The sequence below is a fragment of the Ictidomys tridecemlineatus genome, chromosome 1 (genome assembly GCF_052094955.1).
Source record: "Ictidomys tridecemlineatus isolate mIctTri1 chromosome 1, mIctTri1.hap1, whole genome shotgun sequence".
Lineage (NCBI taxonomy): Eukaryota > Metazoa > Chordata > Mammalia > Rodentia > Sciuridae > Ictidomys > Ictidomys tridecemlineatus.
The window spans coordinates 51,532,835-51,547,925 of record NC_135477.1 but is presented as its reverse complement, the minus strand read 5'-3'; the positions used below and the strand labels follow the sequence as shown (position 1 = coordinate 51,547,925).

At 49.5% G+C, this 15,091-nt stretch overlaps 1 protein-coding gene across 1 annotated transcript in view; it reads right to left on the bottom strand.

Annotated features, from left to right (window-relative positions):
- The window catches only part of Npffr1 (neuropeptide FF receptor 1), a 35,182-nt gene extending 27,755 nt beyond the window's left edge, over positions 1–7,427 (bottom strand). The window contains exon 1 of the mRNA XM_078040975.1: positions 7,078–7,427. Within this exon, the coding sequence (XP_077897101.1) occupies positions 7,078–7,084 (7 nt within the window). The 5' untranslated portion in view covers positions 7,085–7,427. The remainder of the gene's footprint in view (positions 1–7,077) is intronic.
- Positions 7,428–15,091: the final 7,664 nt, after the last annotated feature.

Here is a 15,091-nt window from a genome sequence, read left to right as displayed (position 1 = left end):
TGTGTGGTGTGTGTGTGTGTGTGTGTGGTGTGTGTGTGGTGTGTGTGTGTGGTGTGTGTGTGGTATGTGTGTGGTGTGTGTGTGTGGTATGTGTGTGTAGTGTGGTGTGTGTGTGTGTGGTATGTGTGTGTGTGTGTGGTGTGTGTGTATGTGGTGTGTGTGTGGTGTGTGTGTGTGTGGTATGTGTGTGTGTGGTGTGTGTGTATGTGTGGTATGTGTGTAGTGTGGTGTGTGTGTGTGTGTGTGGTATGTGTGTGTGTGTGTGTGGTGTGTACACATCACACATGTGCTTTCCCTTGTCTTCCCTGAAGCCTTTTCATTTTCTTCACTTCCTCCAAGAGTTCTGTGATTTTCTCCATGTTACCCATGAAAACCTATATTCAGAAAAGATTCTGGTTCAAGTCCTTTACCTCTCAGGGAAAATCGAATTGCCTTTATCACATATTAATTAAGTCTATACTCTCAGTCCATTGAAGGAATTCTGAACCTTAGAAAGTGGGGAGAGGGGTACAAGAGATTTAAGGGTCCACGGGCAAGAGTACATGCCTGTAATCTCATTCACTGGAGAGGCTGAGAGAGGAGGATTGCAAGTTTGAGGCCACCCTCATCAATTCAGTGAGACCCTGTCTCAAAATTTTAAAAAATTAAAGGGCTGGGGATGTAGGTCAATGGTAAAGTACCCATGGGTTCAATGCCCAGTACAAGGAGGAGGAGGAGGCGGCGGCGGCGGCGGCGGAGGAGGAGGAGGAGGAGGAGGAGGAGGAGGAGGAGGAGGAGGAGGAGGAGAAGGGAGAAGGAGAAAAAGAAGGAGAAGGAGAAGAGGAAGAGGAAGAGGAAAAGGAAGAGGAAGAGGAAGAAGGCGGTTGCAAAGGAGGAGGAAAAGGAGAAGATGACATAAAGGAGGAGAGGAAGAGAAAGAAAAGGGGATGAAGGACACAGGATTACCTCTTTCTTGCTCTTGGTAAAGCCAAGTACATCCCCAGAGCTCCCTCTCTGTGTTCCATGACTGTCTGCTAAATCTACCTGTAGAGCTACTCACATTTCACTTCTCTTCACTTCTCCCCCCACCCTCCCAGCCATTTTTCCCCCCAGGGCCAACATCTGAGCTCAGGGCCTTGTGTATGCCAGTCAAGAGCTCTGCCATTGAGCCAAATCCCCAACTTCAGCATTTTACTTCTTACTTCAGCTGGGCATAGAGGGTTTTCCCTCTCACTAAGTTATACATGCCTTAGGGATAGAAGCCATGCTTCATTCACCACAGAATTGACCCACAGACAAATGGCCTAGAACACAGAGATGATCAATGAGTGTTGATAATTACCACAGGTTCTGAAGGCTATGAATTTTCCTCCAAGAACTGCTTTAGCTGTATCACACAGGCTCTGATTCATATATTGTTTTCATTACTACTGAAATACGTTTTGTACAGCACCAAGCTATCTCTGACAAGGACAGGAGAAATATTGTCATTTCACAGAAAATCAAAGCACAAAGACAAAATATAATAAACATATAAAAAACTTGTCAAAATGCAGGGTGTGCAGCAGTGGTGGAATCCTAGATTTTACTTGACTCCAGATTTCAGGGTCCTCAAATAAACTCTGCATTTGCCATATCCTACCATTTTTACATCCTCTCTGAGTGCCATTAGTCACCTCTAAAGCCTTCCAGTGCCCATTAGCAGCCACAAGGGAACCTTGATTTGGAGAGGACCTTGTCTTCCTGAGCATCCTGCTACAAAGGAAATGCCATGAATACTATATGTATCATTTAAAACTTTGCCTGCAGAAGAAGGAATACAGTGGCCACAGGGAGAACCAGAGCTACTGTGGGCTTATTTGAAGAATTATCAAAGAGGACACCTAAGCCCTTTGAGATCCATTCTTCCTCCACCAAGTACTTCCCAATAGGCAACACTGCCCCAAATCTCAGCATCCCTGTCCCGAGTTACTTATGTTCTCTCTCTCCCCATCCTTACTGGGATCTTGTTTAGGAAAGACTTTGATAAATTTGTTCACAAGGATGTTGAAATGACTCACAACAGCTCACAGGGCTGTGTATCTTTTGGCCATTTGCATTTTAAAAGGAGCGAAAACTTAAATCAGAAAATGCAAAGCTCTTGATGCGATTTCAGTTATTAATGAGAGAACAGCAAAAAGCATTTGAGGAGACTGAGTTTCTGTCTCTTATGTTTGTATCTTAAGCAGAACTGGTCGAAATGAGCCATATTTTGGGTTCCAGTTATTGTGCCTCAGTTTCCTTACGTATAAAATCAGGGATGAGCAGCCGTTTACACGGGCCTGTCCTGGTTGTAAGTGCCTGGGGTCTTTGCAGTTGAATGAGCCACACGATGATTCAATGATTGAGCTGAAATACTCAACATCTCCTCAACTCACTGCTAGAAGCAGGACATGGTCATTCCGTAGCCCATGGCCTCAGTGAGAACCCAAACTACACACACCCGGCCTCTGCTTCCCCAGCTGCAGACAATGCGATTCCTCACACCCAGCCAGACAGGAAGGTGCAGGTCTTTAGGACAGAGCTGCATGGATGGACTCTGTGGAGGCTGTGGTCCTGGAGTGGCCCCAGAATCTGGGTCATTTGAGCAGAAGGAGTCAGCAGAGCAAGGCAAGCTGTATGTGCTGGGCCTCTGTTTTATCATCTGCTAAAGAGGGACAGTGCTGTCTCCATGCCCACCTCCCAGACTCGATAGTCAGCTCCAGGGTGATCAAGTGCTTTGTGGAAAAGGGGAGGGCACAGTGACTCCAGGAGCAGCATTTCCAAGGGATATGGAAAAGCAGATCTCACCTGGACCTCCAAGAGGCTACGGTGTGCTGAGCTGGAGGGAGACCAGTTGGCTGGCTCCTCTCTCCAGGGGCCCCCTTCCCATACGTGGTCTGCCTCCCTGCAGGTATGGCCTGGGGCCAGTGTGGGTATACATCTCTCAGTTGCAGAGCTCCCAGGTTGGATAGGCAGCTGTGGAGGCCACCAGGGGCTTCTAGGAAGCCACTACTACATTGGGGTCAGGATGGGATGGGACTGGGGAGTGGATCTGATTTGCTGTCCTGCTGCCTTACCCATTGCATACACCACAGTCAGGGGCCAGCAGAGAAGGTGGAGGTGGGTGGCAGACTCACTGGCCCCAGCTACTCTGCAGGGACCTCAGCAAACTGCAGTGTCTGTCTCCAAGCATTGGGAGAAGGCTTCTGGGCCCTCAGGCATCCGTCTAGGCCACACTTCTGGTACAGCCACCCCAGAGTTTCTCCTCTCCCCAGTCAGTAATCAGACCTCTTTCATACTGGATAATGAGAGTTGGTGAGGAGACAGCTTCTAGGCCAGCTCTGAGTGATGGAAATATCTTCCTGGTGTTGACCTGAATTGTTTTGCACGTCAGTTCCTGTTCTGTTCCCTGGGCTGCAAGGAACAAGGGGGAGCCCCTGTCCCCAGCACCATTCCCTGAAGCTCATCTTCCCACCCTCACATTCCAGGATCTCCAGCTCCAGAAAGAGGGGCTCCAGACCCATCTCATCATCCACCTTTTTTTTTTTTTTTTTGGTACCTGAGATTCAGCCCAGGGGCAATTAACCACTGAGCCACATCCACAGCCCTTTTATATTTTATTTAGAGACAGGGTCTCACTGAGTTGCTTAGGGCTTTGCTAAGTTGCTGAGGCTGGCTTTGACCTTGTGATCCTCTTTCCTCAGGCTCCCGAGCCCATCATCAACTCATTTTGATCCCCTCCCTCAGTATTTTTTCTCAAGGGCCCAAGCCAGAGATCCCTCCTGGTAACTGCATGCCATTGGCTTTGTGGATCTACACTCGGGACTCCACATTTTCATGTATGTTTTGTACATTTATAGTTCATTTCCTTGCTTTCAACCCAGCATTCCATATATCGTGACTAACTTACAGCTTGAATCTGTTGCACTGGGGGAGCTGCATCTCCTAGCTGCAGATTGGATAAAACATGCCTCTTATTTTCCCTCTAAGGGACCCAGGGACTGCTACCAAATCTTTAATGAACCCCCATTGTCCATCCTCCAGCATCCTTGTCTATCAGTTCACAGGGTTTTCTTGACAGATCTCTGCAGCATCCTGTTAAACTGCTATAATTCATCTTTTTACCTCTCGGAAACACAGTCTGAAAGAGGAGACTTGGCAGGTTTTGCCTAATTTGTTCTTAGTGAGCTCTGATACAGGCTACTAATGAGCATCTATATTATCATCTTTCTTCTTGAAAAGAAGTTGTTTTCTATTTCTTTGGTGCCGGGCATAGAACCCAGGTCTCATGCGTGCTAGACAAGTGCTCTCTCTACCACTGAGTTACAGCCCCAGCTCCGAAAACGCTGGGTTTTGTTTCCTTTTTATTTAAAATGATGAGCTTGTTATAAAACAGTGCTGAGCACAATAAAAGAGAGAGGAAACACCCCTGAGACCTCGCACCCAGAGGTAACCTGGGTGGCTGCTACGTTTGTGATGCTTGATGCCAACTCTTCTTGGCCCAAAGATTTCAGCTGGGGTGGACACTTCCTTGCTCTGCCATTACCCCATCAAGCCTGCACCCCGGGGTCTCTCTGCTTTACTTTTTCTAAAGCTAAAAACAGGAATGACGCAGAACTGTAGGAGGAGGGCGACCCTCAACCAACAGGGAGGGACTCATGGCCGGTGACATCTCATTTCACGTGGGGCAAATTACCAGTGCATTCTGTACTTTGCTCAGGGAGTCCCTAGCAAGATGGAGGCCCCAATTGTCACGGCTAAAATTAGTTCATGAATGCACCCATTTCTTTCTTTCTTCCCTTTTATTTATTTATTTATTTATTTATTTATTTATTTATTTATTTATTTATTTCTGTACTTGGGATTGAACCCAGGGGCTTCCATGCACTAAGTAAGTGCTCATCCCCAGCCCTCATACACCTATCCCCTGCTGTTTTCCTTTCCTTTCTCACTCTTTTCATTCCTTCACTTCTGCTTCCCCACATCAGCTCCCAAAGGAACCCCCTATATCCACATTCTCTTCTTAGGATATTTTAAAAATAACTTTATTTTACCTTTTTTTTTTTTTTTAATGTGGTGCTGAGGATCAAATCCAGTGCTTCACACATGCTAGGCAAGTGCCCTATCACTCAGCCCCAGCCCCAGCCCAAAGGTCTGTTGTTAGAAGCAGGAGAATCCAAATGCAGATGTTAGTGACTATCTCTTTGCATGTAAATTCATATTCAGTATAAATTATTCTCTCCAATATAAATTATTCTCTCCAGTAATAAGCCTGTGTAATTTCACATAAAAAGGATCATACATGTGTTCTAAAACCTACTTTTTTAGGACTCTTATTATTTGTATGTCATACAAACTCACATGACAGAATCTGTTCCCAGTGGGCAGAGAACATATTTCCATGTCAATAAATAAAATCTGAAGCACATTTAATGTAAGCCATCGTGGATGTGCCTCCTCTTTAATTTATTTAATTTACAGGCATCTAAATGGCTTCCAATTTTGCACTGTGGTGAACATGCTCAGGCATACGTATTTGCAAGCATGCAGGGCGGCTCCCTTTGAAAAAAATTGTGAGATGTTCGATTGCTTTATTGTCTCCTAACACTTAGTTCACTCTGTGTCCAATCATTTCCTCTGGAAATTTAATAGAGGTCAATATTAATCTTAGTGCTTTATAGGTTTTTAAAAATACATTATCTTTCCCTCTTTTTTGAAAATCAGGCACTTGCCCGTCTTCAGTTTTCAGGCACTTTTTTAATTCTCTGTAATTTCCTCTAAGGCAATGATTACATCTGCAAACACCTCTGGCTCTCTGGGATGTCATGCATCTGGGTTTTAAGGGGTGAACTTATTGTAGGTGGCTCAGGGCCCTCTTCCCATCATTCACCGATCCTAGGTTTCAATTTTCTCCTTATGCTCTTCATTTCCCAATGTGAAGGAAAATGGCCTGAGCACTACTCTGCCTGCCCTTTAGCCCCAAGCCCTGAGCAGAGCAGATTCCTTCTTGTCCTTGCTTTGACTGACAAAGCTCTTTGCTCTGTCCTTTCCAATTTCCCCCGGTTTCTGTTCACTGGGGCTTCACTGCTTTGCCGACGTTATTCTTTACAGACCGTGCCAGTCTTCCAGATCCATCCCTGTATCTATGGTGCGTGCTTTTCAAACCCTAGCTCAATGGAAAGCTACAAGTGCAGCCTTACAGCCTCTTCCATAAAGCCCTCTTCTCACTCTTGACAGCAGTATTTCCAATTATTGGAATGTCAGAATTTTCTTCCTCTTGCAGAGCCTTCTCTTACTGGCATGAATTTGTACAACACATCTTGTCTTATTTTATCCTCACTGCCAACCTGGGAAGCCAGCTGAATGTAAGTTCCTCCATGCAACAGATGGCTCACCGGTGGCACAGAAAGGTTTAGGCACCATCTCAGAGACACCCTGCAAGCTAGTGGACAGTGCTCAGTCCTCCAGTTTCTCAGCCTAAATGCATCCGTCATCCACATGGGCTGAGAGAGGGGTCTAGACCCCACCTGATAAGTTGGAGCCAGCTGCCTGTGCCTTGGGCCACTACCTGGTAAAGTCTGGAGGTTAGGTCCTTACCTCCCCTTCCCCCCAGGGACAGAAATTCTCTCTGCATGGAGGCAATCTCTTCTAGAATGCCATCTCTCCCGCTACCCCCACCCTGCAAACAGGCAAAGTTGGTGACAATTCCCTAAAGCCAATAGCCAAGCTGTCCTCACTTGGTCTCAAATGAACCTTTGCTCAGGTATGGGACATTGTGCCCAGCAGGCAAGCTCGCACACACACATACACACACACACACACACACACACACACACACACACACACCCCATAAACACAGAGACACCCCCAGATATCTCTTTCTCTCTCACACACGCATACACATCATGGACACAGAGGCATCCCCAGATCTTTCTCTTTCCCTCTCTATCACTGTCACACAGTGTCATAGTGTCTGGTTCTGAACAGCCACGGGTGATGAGCTCCCTCATTCCCTTGCCCCCTACTCTTGAGTCAATACACCTCCCCACCCTCGCCCCCAGCCCCGGGGTCACTTACCCTCCATGCTTCCCACTCTTGCCTGTTCCGGGACAGTCTCTGATGGAGCCAGGCAGCCGGCAGGGGCAGAGGGTCTCTGCAAGGGCTCGGTTGTCGAGCCCTGCGCGCTGCCTCTGCGCTCCGCGGGTCTGGTCTGGTCCGAGGCGGGTGGAGGCGCGCAGGGGGCGCTCGCAGGCCCAGGCCGGTGCCCGCGTCTCGCTCCCCTGGGGTCGGAGCTGACGCTCCCGCGCAGCGCTGCGCTGCTGTCCGCTGGACTCTGCCGCCTGCTGCCCCACGCCTCCCCGGCCAGATGCAAGTGGGGCGGGGGGGGGGGGGCGTGCGGGAGGGGTTCCGCGCGGCGCCGTCGCCATGGCACCCGGCACACCTGTGCCGGCCGAGCGAGGGCGCCCCGGTCCCGCTTCCCCCATGGAACTCTCACCGCAAGGACCAAGCACAACTCCAAAGTACGGGACACACTGCCTACTGCAGACCTGGCAACCATGCCCAATAACTCCCTCTCCCGTCCCGCGCATCCCAGCCTCGCTCCACTCTTTGTCCGTGCCCCTTTCAGCCTGGCCCAGCCATCTACTTTGGTGTCCAGGATCCTGGGTCCTCCTGAGAAGGTGATGCACCAGAGGTAACTGTGGATACAAAGAGGACTTCAGAGGGGAGATGGCTCCATCAGCTCTGATCACTCCCAGGACAATGGGGATGTCTGGATATGACCTATGGCTTTGGAATTAATCAGCCCAATTAAACAATTAAACACTTGCCAGATGTTTACCCCTGGGCAAGTGTCTTACCTGCACCTGAATCTCAGTTTCTGCATTTTAAAGATGGTTTTGAGAAGAGTAAATGTGTCATTGTAAAAATTTCTGCCCAGCACGCAGTAGACGCTCAGCAAATGTCTCTAATTGTCCATCATCGCCCTCCCTCCATCTCAAGTCCTTGTCAGGCACCCAGCAGATGCCATTTTCTCATGTGAATGAAGATCCCAGGTTCTAGGCAGATGAAATAAAGTGAATGGTCCACTCCTTTCTCTAATTAGGAGTCAGGAGTCTGTTCCCTTTCGAAACTTCTTTCATCTCTAGAGACCTGTGGTTCCCAAACCTGGCTCATACATTAGAATCACATGAGGCCAGTTTAAAAGAACAAAATTACCAGTGCTGGGGCTGTGGCTATGGCTCAGTGGTAGAGCGCTCGCCTAGCAGTGCCAGGCCCTGGGTTTGATCCTCAGCACCACACATAAATAAAGTTACTGTGTGCAACTACCACTAAAAAAAATAAATAAACATCTTTAAAAAAAATTTCCAGTGCTGAGACTCTTGTGTAGACAAATTGAATCTCACTTGACAATGGGTTCAGACCAATCAAATTGTATCCCTGTGAATAGGGCTTGCGCATTTGTGCACTTTCAAAATTCCCCAGGTGATTCTAAAGTGTGATCAAGGGAGAGAATCACTAGCAGGACACTTCTTGGCTTCTTCCCTTCCACAAGGGTCCTGCCCTCATAGAGTTTATGGTCAAGTGTGGGAGACATGAAGAAGGAGTGAGTGAACGAAGGTTTGCCTTTCCTGGGGCCTGTGCACCGTACCATCCCCAGGAATCTTCCCAAATGTCATTGTGTCCCTCCCCTGCTTACGGTCCTCTGTGGGTTTCCAGGTGTTTCCTGCTTTAACCCTTACCTCCTCCACATGCCATCCAAGCCACTCAGGACCCAGTCCTACTGCTTCTCCCTCCATCACCAGACACAGACTCCTCCATGAGCATCTCTCTGTCCTGTCTTTTCTTGGGCCCTCTGCCTGAGTACTCCTGTCCACTCCTCTCACCTGCCCATCCGTTTGTCCCCTCTCCCATGCTCTGCTCTCTGCTCCCATGTTTTTAGAATAGCTCTTAGGGTGGTGGTTCCCAGACTTTGCTGCACTTTAGAATCATCAGGGAGATTTATATATATACCAGGCAAGCGCCCTACCAGTGAGCCACAACCCGGCCCCTCATCGGGGAGATTTTAACACTCACATTCCCCATGCTCAAGTCACAGCCTGGCACAGTTCTACCCACAATTCCGGGGTGGGGTCCAGTTCAGAAAGGGTGTGCTGATCTCCAGTTGCTTCTGGTGTGTGGCAGGGCACGAGAACAGCTGTCTGCCGTGATGCAGTAGTCATTCCTCTTCCTGCGCCTGCCTCCCAGCTAGTGGAGGACCTTCTCCCTTTGTAGGCCTCTCATGCGGCTGCTATAACAAATAGGCCAGGCTGGGTGGCTTCATAATTGAAATGTATTCCATACAGTTCTGGAAGATGGTGAGTCCAAGATAAAGGTTCCAGTCCATTTGTTTTCTGGCAAGGGCTCTTATCCTGACTTGCAGACACCGCCTGTTGCTGTGTCCTCCCGTGGCCTGTCCTTGCTGTGTGTGCATGAGGGAGACACTTTCTGGTATCTTTTATAAGGATGCTAATCCCAGGGAATCAGGGCCCCCACCCTTAAAACCTCATTTATCCTTCATTACTTCCTTCAGGCCCTATCGCCAAATACAGTCACATGGAGGGTAGGTAGGACTTCAATTATCAACTTTGGAAGGACATAAACATTGAGTTCATAGCACCTCCAAGAGCAGAGACCTCTCTCACTGCAGGGTGCCCCATCCCAGCATTCTTCCTGGTGTTGACTGAATGTATAGGCCTGTGCCGGCCCCACGTTCTTCTCTGAGGAGAGCTGGAGGCGTGTTCTGAGGTACCTGAGAAAGTTGGTAGGTGGCCAGAATAAGGGTTGGCATGAAGCCAAAGAGTGCCCTGTGGGATAGCTCCCGTGTGGTGGGGATGCCAGGCATCTCCCGTGGGAGACTCAGCCTCCTCCTGCTCTGGCTGGAAGTGCACACAGGTCTTTGAGGGTAAGGAAAGCCATTGGGGTAGCCGCCACTTTGAAATGGCTTAGAATCCTGGGGGAAGGGGAAAGGGGTCTTGGGGTGGTAGTCTCTGGGAATCAGATTCTCAGCACACTGCCCACAGCATCTCTTTATTGCAGCCCAGACAGGAGTTGGGTCCCTTTCCTGGGAGCAACGAGGTACCTACCCATCACTCTTCTGAAGGAGGCTCTGAGAAGCATTTCCTTCAAAATGTCTTAAAACGCTTACTAGTGAGCTGACCTCGAGAAAGTAGGTTAGAGTCATTATCTGCTTTTTTCAATGACAAGGGCACTAATGGCTGACTCACTCCCATGGCACAGCCAGGGGGGCAGTAGCCATGGAGGAGAGGCCAAGAATGCCAAGTCGGGAGCTCCCAAACGCCAGGAACCAGGGAGGGCCAGAGAAAGGCCCGGGGCAGGGAGCTGGGAAACCTGGACCATCGTCTGGGCTCTACCATCAACTCCCAGCATGCTTGGGCAAGTCACTCCATTTCCCTCTGGAACGTTCTGGAATACTCCCTCAGGAACTCGGTGGGAAGAGTGCTCTCACTCTCAGTCTGCCTTATCCTCTGAAGAGTTCAGCTGTAAGGAGTCTTCCTGAGGAGGGGAGGGAGAGACCCTGGAGGACTGGGGGATGCCTGAGGAAGCCCACCTCTCGGCTGGGGTTCACGCTCTGGTTGGTTACAGAGCTTCTCAGAGGGGCACTAGAAGGACCCAGGCCACTGTGTCAGGAAATACACATCTCTAGGGGTGATAGAGGAGCCCCTAGGGACAAGGGAGCAGCTCTCTGGGATGGCTGGTCACAGCTCAATGACCTCCTCCAGCTTAGGTGGGGCCTTCTGTAAGCCCCTGCCTGGGCCTAGCACCCTGATTCCGAGAGACCAGGACTGTGGTCCAAGCGTCTTGGGCTTGACATTCAGTCAACACCCAGTGAGGGCCTGCGACCAGGAAGAATGCTGGGATGGGGCACCCTGCAGTGAGAGGGGTCTCTGCTCTTGGAGGTGCTGTGAACTCAACGTTTATGTCCCTTGTTAAAGGGCAGATTACCACCCTGCTAATCTCTGACTGTAGCCGGGCCCTCCACCTTCTCCAAGGCTGTCTCTTCACCTGTGCAAAGGAAACAAAAAAATGGCAGGGACCTCCCCTTCACTGTGGGCATGAAATGAGCTTGTCACAGGACAGCACTTAGCCCAAGCACAGACACACCGTGTCCTGCTAGTGGGTATTTTTGTGTTGGCGGCTTTCCACCTCTTCTGATCCTTCTTGTACCTCTGGTTCTTTTCCTTCCCATCAACCTTTGGGTGGCTCCAGTCCTTTCTCTAATAGAAACACTGAGCAGCTGATAAACTTGGTCCTAGGAATGCTAACACTCAAAAGCCACCCTCCTGGGGAAATCTGTTGTCATATGTTTCCCCAAACCTAGAAAAAGAGGCCCAGATGGTGAGAGCATGCAGGAAGCACCGTTTAACAGGCCTACCTGACAATGTACCGTTGCAATTTCATTTGTTATGATTAATTAAGGATACAGACTCTGTGAAGTTTCATGTCAACTTGTGATTTGTGTCCAGTAGAAACAATAAGCCCATAGTTGAATGTGCCTAGTAGGACGTTCATGTCCATTAATAATATGTAGGTCTTGTTAAAGGGCAGATTCTTAGATTCTATTTTTTTCTTTTCTTTTTCTTTTTTTTATTGGTACTAGGGACTGAATTCAGGGCCCCCTGCCCTGCTTGCTCAGTGTCCACTCTACCACTGAGCTGCACTCCCAGCCAAGACTCTCCATCTCAAACATTCCCCCAGATGCTACTTGATGCTGATGGTCTAAGGTCCACTTTGAGTAGCAAGGGTCTGGACCAAACTCTTTTTTTTTTAAATTTTTAGTTGTATATGGACACCATAACTTTATTTCATTTACTTATTTTTATGTGGTGCTGAGGATCAAACCCAGTGCTTCACCTGTACCAGACATGTGCTCTACTCCCGAGCCACAGCTCCAGCCCTTGGTCCAGCCTTTTAACCTTGTCTCTAGAATCCTTGTGTCAGGGTGTCAGGGGCTGAGATGAGATCACAGGGAGAGGGCAATGCCTGACAACCTCATAATGGTGGGATTTCAGGCTACAAGGCCAGAGGGCAGGGTTGGGGACTGCCTGTCCTCTCTCAGGCCATACCTACTGGATCCTGGCCACTCAGGAAAAGCCATGACTTGCAAGGAAGTTTTTTCCCCTAGTTTTTTGCCCTTTGGTGGAAAGTTCAGGTATTTAATGTGGGATCGGAACTTGAGCTGATAGTTCCCATCAGGCAGCAATTCTCTCCGAAGCAGAGGTCTTCAAACATCAGTGGCATTACATTCATTCAGCCAACCAGTAAGTAGACATTGTGTACTTACTATGTGTCACATTGCTCAAGAATTGGAGACACAGCAGAGACCAAGACAAAGATTAAACAGACACGAAGCCACAGAAAAAATTAAGTATGGAGTCTATTAGATAATAAGCACTATGGGTGAAGACAGAGGTGAGCAGTTAAGGGAGATGGAGAGGTGCTGGGGATGGAATGGAGGGTGGCTATGGTAGGTCTTGATTTGAGCAAAACTTGAAGAGAATAAGGGAGTTGGCCATGGGACTGTGGGCAAGGAATTTAACGCACAGCCCCTGGGACATGAGTGCTCCTGGGATGTTGGGGGAATGGCTGGGAGCTGGTGTATTTTGCATGCAGGGAAAGAAATTAGAGGGGCAACAGGGGGCAGGTAACAGCGATCCTGGAAAACCATTGTGATGCTTCAGCATTGATGGAGAGTCATTTGGGACTGCAGCAGATGATCTGGAATGATCCTCTGCACACTTTGTGTGAAGGTGCAGAGGGACTCTTTAAGTGAAGAGGTATGGGCCTTACAGCAGCGAAGCCATGGAGTCTAACCCAGCCAGAGCTCTGCTCCTTCCTGGTGCCTACCTCAGCATCCAGGGCGATGCAGCTGTTTACGGAGGGCTGAGGTAGCTTGGGAATCTGCCTGCAGCTGATCAATCCTCTTACAAATAAATGGTCCAAAGGCAGTAATACCCCTTGCACAGCTTCAGGGGGTCTGTTCTTGTAAATAGTGCCTGTTTTGGAGATGGCATTGTGAATGACAACCCCCGAACTGAACACTGAGGCAGACTCACAAGCCCATCCTGGAAGGCACCTTAACTTAGGTGCTTTCCATTCTACAGGAAGTGAATAAGGTGTGCAGCTGCCTCTGCTGATGACTCATGCACCTGGCCTTATCCATTGTCCTGGGAGATTGAACTCGGGCTACGTAGCTATGAGGATGGGACAAGTGGAGAACTGTAATCTCTTATTCCCTCTGGGTCTAAATCTCCCATCAGCCCCCAGGGCAATGCAGCAAGCAGCTCTGCATTGCCATGAGAGGGGCAAGGCTCTTGGCGGATGCTGAAGGCTGTGCCCACCGAGGGCAGGTGTGGGTGGCCATGAGAGGAGGCTGTCCATGTGTGAAGTGGGCGGGCAGCTGACGTCCTTACCTACCGTATGTGCTGGTTAACTGGCAGGAGGTGCTGGCATTAGGCATGAGGCACTGTTAGCACCCATTTATAGAGTAGGTTAGGAGAGGCTCAGAGACCTAATCACAGACCCACAACAGAAGAAATAGGGTGTCAGCTGGAGAAAACGACCAGTCACTTATGCTATTCTGGTCGGGCTCTCAGAGGCTGGGCTCACGGCAAAGGCCCTGGACTTGCAGCAGCGAAGCCATGGAGTCTAACCCAGCCAGATCTCTGCTGCTTCCTGGAGCCTTGCCAAGCCCCCCGGCCTGGCTCCTCGTCTATTCTGTAGCCATCAAGATGGGTGTTGCTAAAAGTAAGTGAGCGAGCTTCAAGTGCCTGCCTAGGCCAGGAAACACTAGGCCCTCCATGAGGGCTCCCCTCTCCCAGGGTTGGGTGGGGCCAGACTGCCAGGCCCTAAGACACCAGTCGGAGCCCAGTCTGGCTACTTGTGGGCGAGAGGGTTTTCCTGCCCAGCAGCCCACAGCCCCGCTCTTCTCCCAGGCTGCCCTTCCTGGTGTTGGCAACTCTCCCAGAACCCTGCTGAGGTTCTCTGGGACGGCTGCCAACTCACCCTGCCAAGGACTGCACCCCGCCCCTTGGCTAGCTTTCTGAGAAGGGACAGGCACATTTCAGGTAGGGCAGTTTCAAATCCTGGTTCCAATGTCCAGCACGGTATTTTGGGGAAACTCACAATCTCCTTTGGCCCCACACAGCTTCCTGTCCACATTATATTCCACCAACTTTTTCAGCCTAAGTGCACTCTTCCAGGAAACTCTTGCCAGAGAAGTGAAAGTGGTAAATAACTTTACTGTTTGTTCCCAGAGCTTTCTGAAAGAGTCATTTAAAGGAACACCAAGTTGCTGAATTCTCAACAGCACCAAAAGAGTTTACTCCTCAAGACTCTTCCAGCTCTCAGCCTCCAAATCCCCCCTTGCTGTGTCCACTCACCCTAAGCCATGTCATGTCTAGCCAATCCCAATCCAGGTTTCCTCCCTGTGTGGAAAGACCCATCTAGAACCAGACTCTGAAGTCTCATCCCCACTTGGACACCCTGGGAAAAACTATGCCACTGGAAATTACCCTATGGCAGGCAGAGGACAGCAGGACTGGCCCTGTTAGATGGAGAGCTTGACCCAGCGATCTTTGTGAACCAGGATTGGACAGGAAACAGCACGTCGGAGTCCTCTCTTTGATCTTCGGGGTAGAGAAGGGCGAATCCACAGGGGACAGTTGTAAATGACAGCAAGGCCTTCAGAATCTAACAAACAGCGGCCAACAAGTGGTCACGAGATCCTTGGGGATGTCCTAGGGCAGCCATTTCATTTTACAGATGGGGAACAAGGCAAAGGGATTTGTCCAGATTACAAAGCTGGCGGGACTGTTACAGGAACCAGATGAGTTACCATCTGCAATGCACCAGACTCTGCCTGGTACTTGTCTAGCCTCAAATTCAAGGCAAACTCAAGTTGGTCTCAGATTTAAAACACAAAACCTGGCTGGGCACAGTGTCACTTGCTTATAATTCCAGCAACTCAGGAGGCTGAGGCAGGAGGATCACAAGTTCGAGGCCAGCTTCAGCAACACAGCAAGACCCTTAG